This window comes from Corvus cornix, chromosome 11 (genome assembly GCF_000738735.6).
Source record: "Corvus cornix cornix isolate S_Up_H32 chromosome 11, ASM73873v5, whole genome shotgun sequence".
NCBI classification, from domain to species: Eukaryota; Metazoa; Chordata; class Aves; order Passeriformes; family Corvidae; genus Corvus; species Corvus cornix.
The window spans coordinates 20,682,630-20,695,974 of record NC_046341.1 but is presented as its reverse complement, the minus strand read 5'-3'; the positions used below and the strand labels follow the sequence as shown (position 1 = coordinate 20,695,974).

At 40.2% G+C, this 13,345-nt stretch overlaps 1 protein-coding gene across 2 annotated transcripts in view; it reads left to right on the top strand.

Annotated features, from left to right (window-relative positions):
- The window catches only part of LRP3 (LDL receptor related protein 3), a 34,202-nt gene that overhangs the window by 13,095 nt on the left and 7,762 nt on the right, over positions 1-13,345 (top strand). For both annotated transcript variants that reach the window (XM_039558438.1, XM_039558439.1), the window contains 2 exons: positions 4,520-4,658; positions 12,940-13,148. In XM_039558438.1, the coding sequence (XP_039414372.1) occupies positions 4,520-4,658; positions 12,940-13,148 (348 nt within the window). The remainder of the gene's footprint in view (positions 1-4,519; positions 4,659-12,939; positions 13,149-13,345) is intronic.

Here is a 13,345-nt window from a genome sequence, read left to right as displayed (position 1 = left end):
TCGGGTATTGTCAGCATCAATCGTTGCAATGAAGGTGGTGTATTGCGATGGCCCTAGCCTTGCCAGGTTCCACATCATCTGTCCTGTGCACCTGACCTTATCGGGGTCATTATCATGCTGTCCATCCTTCCCAAAGAGTACCTCTAATATTGCCACCTCTCTTAGCTGTTGGATCCCTTGCTCGAGTGTCTTCCACTGCATTCTATGATGATACTCCTGCATTCTTTCTTTGTGAATGAACCTTTCTCTCACACTCATTAAGAGCCGCTCCCAGAGAGAAAGGCCCTGGCTCCCTCACAAATATCTGGTCCACACCTGGGTCCTGGGTCAACGATCCCAGATACCTTGCCTCACCACTATCCAGTTGCACACTGTGCCCATAAGGTCCCAAACCCAAGCAGCCAGGTTGTATAAGGCTCACACCCCCTTCGCAGAATGTCTTTTCATATACCACGGAGACTGTCGTACAACAGGGCCTCAGTGATGTTTTTTGGCTCTGGCTCTCCTGCTGGTTGTGAGGGCCCTGGCTGCCCATCATCATTAACTGGTCATACTGATTTGGTCTTACACTTCCTCCTTTGCACAGGGGCGACTGCTGCTGGATGGTTGTAGCATCCATGGGTTCCACTGCTGCACCATCGGACTCTCCCCCTTTGGGGCAGGGAGAGGGTTTCCCACTAGCTGAGGAGGTGTATTCCCTCAGCACCTGGCGCATCTTGTGCACCTCCTTCACCAGTGCCCCCACTAAATCTGGGTGGTTCATTTCTGGGGTGGGCTGTTGGGCAGTATCAGGCTGTGGGGCAGGGTCGCTAGTGTCTGGGGCTGTGTTAAGCTCTGGGGCTGTATCTCTAGTGTCTGGGGCCGTGTCAGGTTCTGGGGCAGGATCAGGCTCTGGGGCTGGATCTCTAGTCTCTGGGGCTGGTGTCTGTGTCCAAGTCAATCTCAACTTATCAATGAGTGCTAAATAGAGTAGGCCTATCAGCACCAGTTGGTTAGGATCCAGAGGAAATCTAAACCCTTCAAAAGTTGGTGGCGTGGGCCCAAAGAACTGGTTGAGGGGTTGGGAGAAAACTTCCCCTGGTGTCATTTCCTCACAGAAGGTACCATTTTTAACATAACCCCAAAAACACGCACTTAGTGTGTGACAGCCCTTTATCCACGTGCCCTTTATCCATTCTGGAGGAAGTTAAAAGCCCATGAATTCCTCATCTTCTCAACCCGTAGTGCAAACTGGATAACAGCAATGGTAGCCTTAGTCAGAGGACCCATGTTTAGGTAAGGAGCTGCAAAGGGGAAGAATATGGCCACGACCACCTGCCACCCAAACCAGGGTAAACTAGACCACATAGTGCTGCCTAGCAAGGTTCCTATATCCAGCACACAAAATTAAGTTATCCAGGAACTGTTATTCCTTTTTCACCTCTCTCTCTTAATGCCCTCAGGCCCCACGGTTGGGTGCCAAGATCTGTCTTGGTTTGAAAGACAGGTGTCTGCCAAGGAAGGCAGGAGTCTCCCTTGAAACAGAAGAAAAAAATATTGCAACCCCCTTCCCTCCGAATTATTATAATTTTGAAATTAAGGGGCTTTCAGGCAAAGATATGAGGAATAGGAATAACAGTTCTTTACTGTTATATATAAAACAAGGCAAACAAACAGCAATAACTATGGCAGTAACAGCAAACAATCACAAACCCAGTCCCAGCCTTCTCGGCTGTCAGGCCCTTTCCCCTCGGGTGCAGTTCGGGGCACTCCGGAGCGAGCTCGGGGAGCACACGGCACTGGTGGCCTGGGATCCCGGGAAGGGATGGAACAAAGGCTTCACAAACCCCTGGGCAGCCGATCCCGGACTCTCAGGAACAGCAGGCTGGAACGGCAGGGATGAGCACAAATCCCAGGTGTCAGACGAGATGTATCCAAACTCCGGAGCTGCAGTGGAACCTCCCGGAGGTCTCGGCAGGCAGGACGTGCGGGGCTACAGAGTAGTGAAGGCTCAAAGCAACGGTGGGGGCAGGGCGGCTGCAGCCCGGTTCCCAGCGGGGCAGGGAAGGCGAGCTTGGGATCCCGGGGTTTCTCTGGTAGAAGGAAGGAAGGCAGCCAAAAAAGCAGAAGTCTCCAGAGCTGATGAATTCCTTCCAGCCTCTCTCTACGTCCAAATGCCAGGAACTCACAGCCCACAAGCCCAGGTAAAAGAGAGTAGCCAGATGCACCCCTGCTCCTGTGGCCAGGTCTTTTGTTTTTCTTAAGCACCCAGTAATTTGTCCCCCTGGCAACATGTATGGGGAAAATTCTTTAACAGAAAAAGAAAACAGAAGGAGAACTCCTAAAACCCCAACAGATGTTACAGCTGATCGTGTACATTAGGAAACTGCACATTATTCCAGAAGAAAAAATGCAGTGATATTACTTCAAAAAAGCTGGGATACTTAAGTAACTATTGCTCAGAGTCTTTGTAATTACTTCCTAAAACTGAGAAACAAGTACTTGGGAGAAAAATAGCTCCACTAACTACACTGGTGAATGTGTGAATGGAAGTCATCATGCAGAGCCATCAGCCTGTCAATGGGACTTCCTCAGAATGGAACTAAATAAGTTTTGCGTAATTTTGATTCTGTTCTATTGCAAACACTATGAATAAGGGATATTAATCCAGAACATTATTTGCTGCAAGGGCAGCAGAAATATTTGCACAGGTGTTACTGGAAGCCTCTGGATAGTGCTGTCTGGTGTATTTGTTCTTTCACTTTGTGCATTCTGTTTCCTTCCCATTTTGAAGTGTTACTAACCTGGCAGTTAAGAAATGCAGCCTTTCCAGCTCCTTTTTGTGTTTGCTAGCTCTTGGTCCTCTTTTGCTGCTGTGATACGTTGATGCAGTAACAAGTATACGAAGGATCACATTTATAGGCCTAAAGAAACTGAGAACTAGAGTTGGAATGTCTTGTGGATCTTAAATTTGCTTTTATAATTCTGTAATTGCAACTGGATCTCAGTATTTTCCAGCATCTAGCATGGAGCCGCTCTGGTTTTAGAAATGTGATAACAAAAGTGTTCCTGTTTTTGTAACTGCATTACTGCAAAATATTTGTTTGGAAACAGATGTTTTCATGTATTTAAGTATTCTGTATGTTTTTGTGGCCTTTGAAACTAGTAGGAGTTATATGCATGTATTTCAGTGGAATGCTGTACCTGGAGAGTAAAAATAATAGCATTTTTATGTTTTGCCTCAGGTAAGTTACTCGCTTCATGCTTTTTGTATTCCTGTGGCTCTCACTTCAAAAGTGCTTACTGTGAACAAACAGAATAGTGCCAGGCCTAGGTTTCCTGGAGGGGACGTGCTGCAGCCCAGCCCCAACCAGGAGCTCTGCAGGCAGCCGTGCCACCTGACTTGACTGCAGCCAAGTAGCTTTGCTGGTGCTCCTTCCTTCCATCCCTCCAGTGCAGCTAAATCTGATCTTGACTGGGAATTGAAAATGATGTATTTACGTGGCTTGTTTTCAAGCAATATCATAAATATCTCATTTATGTATTTGGATGCATATGTGTATGGGCGACAAGGTATAGGCAACTTTTTCTTTCCCTTGCTGCGTTTTTCAGCTACAAGAATGTAAGCTTCTGTCAGAAACTGGGATAATCAGCTGCAGTCCACAAGTCATGCTCTAGATAGTAATTTGTTTTGAAAATAGTTTAAATAATATTTTTGGAGAATGTTTAGAATAGCTATTGCATTACAGAGAATCTTCCCTCTTGTAGTCTGCTAAGAGAATATTTTCCTATCAGAACAGCTTTTCAACTTGTCCTTGGAACATTTAATTTTCATTTTTGAATTGTTTAATTACGAATTAGTAGTATTTGGTTTAGCCCGCTGTTTTCCATAGGAAGAACTAAATGTGCTTTGAAAATGCTGAGCTTTATTTGGCCTTGTTTGCTCCTTTCTCTCTCTTGAAAATTTTTCCCATCTATGTGAGTTCAGAAGGAATTTACTAATGTTCAATGAAAATATTTAACATTGGACTCCAGTTTACATTTTTGTGGGAGGGGCGGGAGTGTGGTGGGTGGTGGTATTTTTTTAAGCCTTAAAAACTCTTCAGGTCTGTCATATGCTTAAGAGAATAAACAACGTGTCCAGGAACATGTTACAACAATATGAACTACTAGCTACTTTACAGTTAATATGGATCTTCTTTACTTGCTGGGTGACCTACCTAGGCTTTGGGAAGCTGGTAAGAAGGATTTCTGTCTTACATTCTCTTGGCAGATCCATGCAGTAATATTGATTGTGGCCTGTGGTAGATTCATACAAGATTATCGATTGGTCCTGCATTGAAATGCAGGTTATGCTTACCTACACTTGGTGTGGGTGTCCTGATTAAAAAACAGGGCAGGGAAGAAACCGGTAAGAGGATAAAACTGTTGACTCTCATATGTCTGCAGTCTCCAGAAACTGATGAAATCTCTTGAAGCTAATATGAATTGTTGATTAGGCAAAGCATTAACAATATTATTTTTCTCCCCTTATTAACAGCTGCTTGCAGTGGAGAACTGGAACAGCACACAGAGAGACGGGGAGTCATCTATAGTCCTTCTTGGCCATCGAACTATCCTCCAGCTGTAAACTGCAGCTGGTACATTCAAGGAGATCATGGAGACATGATAACAATTAGGTATGGTTTGATATTTGTGGAGCTAAAGGATTGCTGTGCTGAAATAAAACAAAACATGAGTTCTTACCTGATACACCAATGTGAGGCTCTCTTCAGAGCTACTAGATGATTGAAGAAAACTGAAATTGGTTGCACTGGAACATGGCTGCAGGTTGGGCACCTCTCTCTTTTTAAAAATGCTTCACTGTGTCTTGTTTCTGTAGGCTACTTCTGACATCCATTATTATACAAGTCACTTGCAGACAGACTTTTTAATGTATTTATCTTCACAGTGCCTGTATGAGATGTCATATACCTCTGACAGATGAGAGAGTGGGAAACAGCAATATATTTACTCACATTAAATAGTCCCATTTTCCTTCATTGCTTATAAATAGGATTAGGTGAAGGTTATAAAACCTGCAACAGCCTCAGTGGTATGTAAAATTCTTAGAGAAAAAATGGTATTTTCACTAACATCTTGAAATGGTGCTATGTTTAATAGACAGTTGAAGATAATTATTGCTTATTGTTACTTGTTTGCCAAAAGACACATGCTTTTCTGCTTAATAATTTTTTCAACAAATCAAACAATAGTTAGCATTTGTGGTACAATTTCAGCTCGATTCTAGAAAAATGCTGTTCAATAAAGACTAAAATATATTGCAAATGGTTTGTTAAGAATGTTTAGGGTTTAATATGATCATACTTTGAACGTGCTTAATTTCTCTGGGCTAATGGTAGAATCCTTCATGAACCAAGAATTTCTTACTTAAAAATAAAACCTAAGAGAAGTTTTTTGGGAGGGTTTAGTACTATTTGACACCATCTGTTCATTCTTTGCTCAGCTGCTTAAAAGGACTGCAAAACCTCTTCAACTGCAGATGCTCAGAAATTGAAAACAAATCTGCCACAGATAGAACAAGAGGAAGGCTTCACCATCTGTAGTTCAAAACAGGAACTACTCACCAAAAGTAATGAAGTAAATACCTGCCAGCATTTGAAATTCATAAATAGAAACACGCTTTTAAACCCCATTACATTACATGAGACTTGGGGAATTTGTTTCAAAGCAGAGATTGTTGGAAACTGAGAAGGCATGCAAATGAGACACAGGACTTGACTCTAGAGAATAATGCTGCTATGAAATAATTATGCTATGAAAATGTCTCAGAGCTCCAGTTAGAATTAGGACTCTCCTCTGCAAGTATGAGTGTAACAGAGGCTAAAGAAGTAAAGGAATGTGAGGTGTGGAAACTGGTAATAATGTGTGTACAGTTTAGATGTATGCACAGCAATATGACTTGAAAAATTTCTTCTTAATGGGTTTGTTTTCTATCACTGAATACACAGCCATATCCTGCCTTCCTCTGCACATGCAAACAATAGAAACTATGTGTTTACATCCCAGGGACTAGTGTTGTGGTGTTATGTTTCTGACTATAAATGTACTTGGAATGACTCACTCCAGTGTATGAAATGCAAAATGTTACAGCATCTGGGGATTTCTTTACAAGGCTGTTGCCCTTGTAATGCAAAGGATGTAAAAGAAGGAGCTGACTTGCCTAGGCTAAGAGGTTTCAAATGCAAACCCGTTTTCTGCTTACCAGTTGGATACGCTTCTTATTCTAACAGTGTGTTGGTAAGGGTATAAGAGTACCTTTTAAAATTTTCCTAGGAAATTCTAACAGTTCTTGTGCTAACATCTGGATTTTTAAAGGTTTCAAAAAAGCCCATCTCCTTTGTGTTGTTTTACACAGTGTCCACTTCCTTTGATCTTGAATTCTCATTGACAATAAGACAGCAGCGTTATGTGAGAGATATATATAATGAGATACAGCAGGAGTCATTAAGGGATAAAATTGCAATTGAAAGTATTTTTTATTTCTAAACTGTTTGCACTTGGTCGTTATTTTTTATAAACCTGTTTTTCATCAGCTTTCAGTAGAACAGTGACCAGATCTACATGTGGATGTAAGATGCTGGCTTCTATGGCCGTGTCCTTTAGAAGCTATGTCTTAATGTCTGTCTTTCATGTGTATATTGATTTTCTTCATATCCTCACATTTCCATGCTTATTGTTTTGCTTTATAGTTTACTTTTTAGAAATCCTTGAGGGAGCTTTCCCGTGAACAGGAAGTGTATGTTCTTTGTGCTTATACCACTCTATATGCGCACTTCAATACTTTCTTTCAAGTTAGTGTGTCTGATGGAATGTTCTGGGAGCAAGTCTGTAGCCACTGTTTTCCAGGAGTATGTTATGTCCCTTTAAATTCAGGTAATTCAGGAAATTCAGTTGCTAGTTATTGTTTTGGAAACTACCTGATTTTTCCACCCATTTTCTCCATTTTTATGCTTTTTTTCCACGGAGGATTACATAAAATCATGTAAGATCAGATAAAGATGTCATATGCAGTAACTGCCTTTGTACCATCGTTTACAGGCTTTATAGGTTTATGTTTCCTCATATCTGAGAAAAAGACGAAAAAATTTTTGTTTAGCAGTTGCTAAAAAAACTGCATCAGCAACTGCTGATGGTTGTAACTAACCCTGGTGTAGGTAGAGTATAAATTTATTATTTTATTATTGGAATTTAGGGGATTGAGAGTAAGATGTTCTCCATATTCAGAATTCAAGATAGGAGTATTGAAAAGCGATCTACTTAGTGACCCACTCAAGCTGTCTCTTACTAATTGAGGTGAGGGGATCACCTTCATTGGCTTTTACTTCAGTGATTCATGACACTGGCTTTGGAAAAAGAAGTTGTCAGGTACCATTTGAGTTTCAATTTCTGCATAAAATTGAGGTCTGTTCATGTATGCTTGCTGGTCTGTAATTGTGTGAAGAGTTAAAGGGACTGCTTCATAGTCTATTTACCAAACTCGTAGTGTTTCAGAATTTGACATTAATTGGAAAAAGCCTCATAATAGCCATTTACTTGCTCAGCTTTTGAAGAAACAGTCTCAGTGTCTCTTGCCTAAGTTTATGCAGTTTAGCTGGTGCTTGGGAGCTGGGAGGAGAATAGGGCTTTCCTGACTTAGATCCTTTTGCTTCAGTGGTTAAGCAGAAGTTTTTAATGAGCCAGTTAAGTCATCAGTTGTTCAGTCTACACTTCCTGTGAAGCTGGCAAATAGAAGTAACTTTTCTTACTTAATTGGCTGGTTGATTTTATTTTGGGACTGTGCTCTACTGACCTATCCATAATATTTATTTCCAATTTTTAAAATGAGTTTAGAGGGCCAAATTGGACATTTACTTTTTTATTTATTTACTAATTGCTTTCATTCAGATTTTGCATCCCATGTGTGTCCTTTTCCAGTTACTAAGAAAGCTTTCTTTTTCTTTAATCTGTAGTCCCTCGTGCCTAAATTACTGAAAGGGTTGTAGAGAATTCCCTACATTATTTATAGAAGTACTTTTTTTCCTAGCTGCTGCTGTTCCTTTCAGTGCAGATGGAAAAAACCTAAGCTCTGCTAAGCATTAGTTTTGCAGGAAGCACATTTTTCTCATACATATAGACTGTTAATGTGTGTTTATGATAATCTGGTTTAATGAAGTACTTTCCAGCAACATAAAAATACTTGTCAGTTAACAGGAAGATACCATTGTAGGCTGTTATTTCATGTGAGTACATAGGCGAGAGCTGATATATATGACCAACCCTGTAATTTTCTGTAAACTCCTGGAGTTCTGCTCACTGTTGGAGGTAACCTCTTTTTCAGTATCATGCCACTGAAAAAATAATCAGATTCATTTACTGATTTCTGCAGAATTCAGTAAAAACAAGATTTAGTGCTGCATTTCTCAGTTCGCACTGAGTTGTTCTGATCCTCAGATTCTGAATACTTTCAATGTTTAATAGGCTATTGTTGTACTTTTCTATAAAAATATGGAAGAGGCATTCCAAGAACAAGACAATAGCATCTTTCAGGAGAGACAAAACCTGCAAAATTTGGTCCAATAATTTTGATACTGTACACCAGTCTCCTTCTATACTCCTGTATTGTTTTGGAGATCCACAGGTAGCAGTGAGAACAGCCTAAGGGCCAGACCATTTTAAAGGATGTTCTGTGGTGGGTGTTGTATTTTGTTAACACTGTAGTTCTAGTACTTGAAATACCAATGTTTGACTGCTTTTCCTTTCCCTGCCCTGTGAACTAGGCTGTGTGCTCTGGTTCTGGAGAGGAAAAAAAACCTGGAGGAAAGCCAGGTTCTCCTTCCCTTTATCACCAAGTGCCACGATACCAAAGCAGGGGAGCATTGCCCTAGAAGTGAAGCTCTTGGGTGGAGGGAGATGTGTGGAGCAGGTGGGGTACAGGGGGGAAGGCTGTAGCTGAGGAGTGCCAGGGCTGGAGTTTAGCGCCACTGTGCACTACAGCTTGCATGGTAGGATGGACCTTTGGGTCCATGTTCCTGTGCTTCAGAACTGTTGGAGGGCTTTTCTGGAGAAGATTAGTGACTGAGCAGACCTGTCTTCTGGTTTTCCTCTCAAATCCTGTGCTTCCCTGCCCAAGATGTTTAAAAATACTGCAGTACTGACTGGTGCTGCATGAGATATGGATGATGTTATACATAAGTACTCTCTGTATGGCTCCTGTTTTTTTGTTTAAGTCACAAAAAATGATGTAGCTTTTTGATACAAAGGGTCTGAGACTTCCCTCAAGAACAGTAACTACAGACTTCAGTACTTCTCCAAAGACCATACAATGTCTGTATAGTCCTACAAGCAGTACAAGCACAAGTCTTTGTCCTGTATTTCCACTGTATACCAATACACATTCAACCACTGGACTAATCCTTTTGATAGAAAAATTTGCATTCCAGTTTGAGAAAGCTCAGCTGAATAAATAAATGTTTTGTGGGTAGCAGGATTAAATTATTCTTCAGAGGACTGTAACAGAGCAGCTCTAGATCTAATTACAGATGAAGAAAGAAGTGAAGTAGTAGAGGCTGAGTGCAGTATTTGGGACTCTTGGCTAAAATAAATCAGTTGGCTACTTGTCAGAGTAGTATGGCAGAAACTTCTGACACAAAACCTTGTTGTCATAAATGCGTTATAAAGTGAAGCCAAATTTTATATACTTTAAAGTGCAAACATATGTATTCCATATTGTTTTCATATTTCTTTGCAAGGTACTGTTTTTTATGGTGAGGGCTTGTTCAAGTATATAATGCTTTTGGTCTTGTGTAAAATCACCATCAACGTAAATGAGGAAAAATTTGCTTCTAGTAGAGGCAATATAACTTAAAAGGGTTCTGAAATAGACTGGCAATGCCTTAATCAAAGGAAAATTTGTTGAAAATACATCTGTTGATTAATTTGCATAAGGTGGAACATAATTGCTTTGACTTTGCTTTGGCCCTTAGCAGAAGAAACTTTGTAACTGCTGTGGTATATCTATTACATATAAAATTTCATGTTGGAACTAGAACATATTTGAGAGAAATTGTGTTTGAAACTCCTAGGCACTTGGGATTAAGATGTTTGTTTTTGTAAAAGAGTTTGCTCTTGTGAATGTTCTGTATTGCCCTTTTTGAATACCAAGGCATTTTTTTCAGTAGCTTGTGTATCTCCGAGAGGCACGGTGCTCTCAGGGAGTCTGTTGAATGAGGTGCTTCCTTGCAAGTCTGTTCTGCCTCATGACCCTTGTACTCTGTGGCCAAAGTTTGGATTTGTTAGTGGGGAAGTGTGGGATTCTGCTCTGAATCTGAGATCCACAACTGACACTCAGGAAAATCAGTTATCTTCTGTATGCCTGGTCTTCTGCATTGGAAGCTGAAACTAAAGGTTATTCCTCTTCCACAACCAAAAAAAGCTGTTTATTAGCAATGTACAATACCAGATCTTCAAGGTTCAAGTAAAAGATATTAATTATACATGAATGCAGGCTCTTGAGATGTATTGCTGTCATCTGCAAAGGAGTTTGTAAACAAGGTATGTGCATGTAGCTGACTTTTCTGTACTCCTCCTTTGTGTGAATCTTTAAAAGTGTTAAATATTTTTCTTTTCTTTCTAGAAAGAAATGCATTTTAAAGTAGGTTATAGGCAGCTTATTGCATAGGCAAATTCTCTCCTGGATTTGTGCAGTCTGTCTTGTGTAACCACACTATGGCTGAATCATTTACTTGATAGACAAAAGTAGCTCTTTTCACCAGAGGGGGGAAAACGAGTGGCTGTGGGACCCAGTTGGCGTGGTGGGAACTGGGTGAGATAGGAGAACAATTTGTTTTCCTCGTTAAGGTTGATCCTGGTACATCTAAAATAATTACGTAAGTAAACGATCAAAAGATTTAGTAAATGAACTTGTTTGTATCACACAAACAGAAGTTTTTCTAGTAATTTCTACCCCCCCATCCTTCCCAGTTTTGTGTTTCCATTTCTTGATTTAGTGACTTAGATTTTCTTAAAAACTTTTGTTGTTGGGAAGATAGGTATTTCTAACACTTAGTCCAAAAGGTTTCATTAAAAAAATCCTATTAACAATCCTCCAAGTACATGATAGAAACTCTACATGATGTGTGGTGCCAAAATGAGTTAAAGAGAACAATGATGTGGTAGCCATCTGTGATGCTCACATCTCATGTAACAAACAAACTTTATGTGAGTACCTATAGCTTCCCTGATGCTTTGGATAATTCCTCTTCACGATGCAGTGGCTGTTCGCTTTCTTGGTCATTAAAACATTTTATGCGTAACACCTGTAACAGAAATACTCTAGTTTATCTTTGAATGACTGAGTACTTAAATATTTTTATTTTGGCTGCACAGTTACCTAAAACTTCCTTGCAAAATATGCTGGTTTCAGAAGCTTGGTGAGATTGCTTATAGTGAAGAATTAAGTGCTGTGGGAATATTTCTTCACAACTGGGAAGACACACAGAGGTTGGTGGGAGAGGAAGAGTTAGAAGAGGAAGGAGATATTTCTGGGTGGATTGTCCTTGCACATATGTTGTTTGTCATCTCTAAATTTCTATTTTAACTTAGCACTTTCAGTGCTCTCTTACTTCTCATGCTCTTGCTGATAAATTTTTTTTTTGAGAGTTATTAAGCCAATGTGTTTGGCAGAACCTACAGCTGTGGCTAGGCTGAGTCTCCTGCTTAAATGAATTAGCAAGTTTACATAGTTACTGTTCTTTCCCTTTCAGCTTCAAAGGTCAAGATCTGGCAGGCATTGACAGCCTTTTGTAAATTCACATTGATATCAGAAAATTATCTTTCCATTTATCTTTTTCAAAGAATTTGTTTATGAAAAAGCCTTTATGGAAGGAGATCTGTATCTCACAGCAGCTTTTCTGCCTTTCTGAAAATTCTGTCTAGATATCTGCATGGAGCATGCACAAACTTCTACCACATCAATTTGGTGTAGCTGAGTTACATAAAAGAGGACGAAAATTCATTTCTAAGTGTGCTTTTTTCCTAATGAGTATGCTTTTCTGTGCAGTCTGCAATCTGCTATTGTCATTGCAGATTGCTGAATACAAATGCTATCTGTTTCATCAGAGAACAAATACCACATATGGTTTCTGAGCCACAGGTTAGGGAGTATAATCTGGTTGTGTTCAGTGTTCTGCAAACAGTCAGGGCACCTCTTTGTACCAGATAAGCTACTATTGAATCATCACTGGGCTTGTGTCAGCAGAAGGGCTAGAAATTTGACTGTAAAAGGTTATAGTCTTATTTGCTCTGCATTTGCACTCCCAGAAGGGGAATATTTTAATCTTTGAATTAAAAGATAATGGTGTTAGATTTTAGGTTCCATTTCCACCCTTATTCTCTTGTTCTCTCCTTGCCCATCCATGGCTCGAAGAGTGGATTTCTGTCTCTCATACTTAGTCCTTTAGGGTACTTTGTACTGCTTCCTATTGTTCTTTTGCCAAGACACTAGTCACCCCTGACATCCCTAGTTTCATAGCTTTTACGGTTGGAACTGACTGCTGAAATTAATCTACCTTCTGTAAAATGTATTCTGGAATTTTGCTTTTCCTCATATATGTATTTTAGGAAGCAGTTTTATTTAAGGAGTGAGTAAAAGAGGAATCATTCTTTCGCTTTTGGAGCTATTTTGGTGTGATGTTTGTGCTTGTGAGATGGGTGCTTTTCCAAATTGGGGGATGTGCTTTGTTTCTGTATACTCAAAGTAGTATATAGAAGGTAGATGTTTCATTATCTTTGAATGTGATATCTTTATGTCAGCACTGCTTGGTGCAGAAAGTCAGCTGTTAGAGTCTGTTCTTTCTCTGTTAGGCTTTGTTCCAGATACATGTCCTCTTTGTAACTTGTGCTTTCTTTTGTTCTTAACAGTTTTAAGAACTTTGATTTGGAAGACTCTCAGAAGTGTGCAGTAGACTGGTTGATGATTGGCCCATCTTCCAAGAGGGAGGAGTACAAAGTGTGTGGATCTTCCATACCTCCATCTTTCATCTCTGCAAGGGACCATGTGTGGATATTTTTTCACTCAGATGCATCAAGCTCAGGACAGGCTCAGGGATTTCGCCTTTCTTATATTAGAGGTAAAATCTTATGGTTTTGTTGGCTTCACTTTATACTCACTCTGGCAAAACTTGGAAGACAGTAGTACTTTTTTTTTGACAGGTGTCTTGGGCCATTGATGACTATAAAGTATTGGTGTGGTAACACTGATATTATTTGCATGTGGGTTTTTAACAGTCTTCCTGAAATGTACTGACCTGACTGATTGACTTATGAC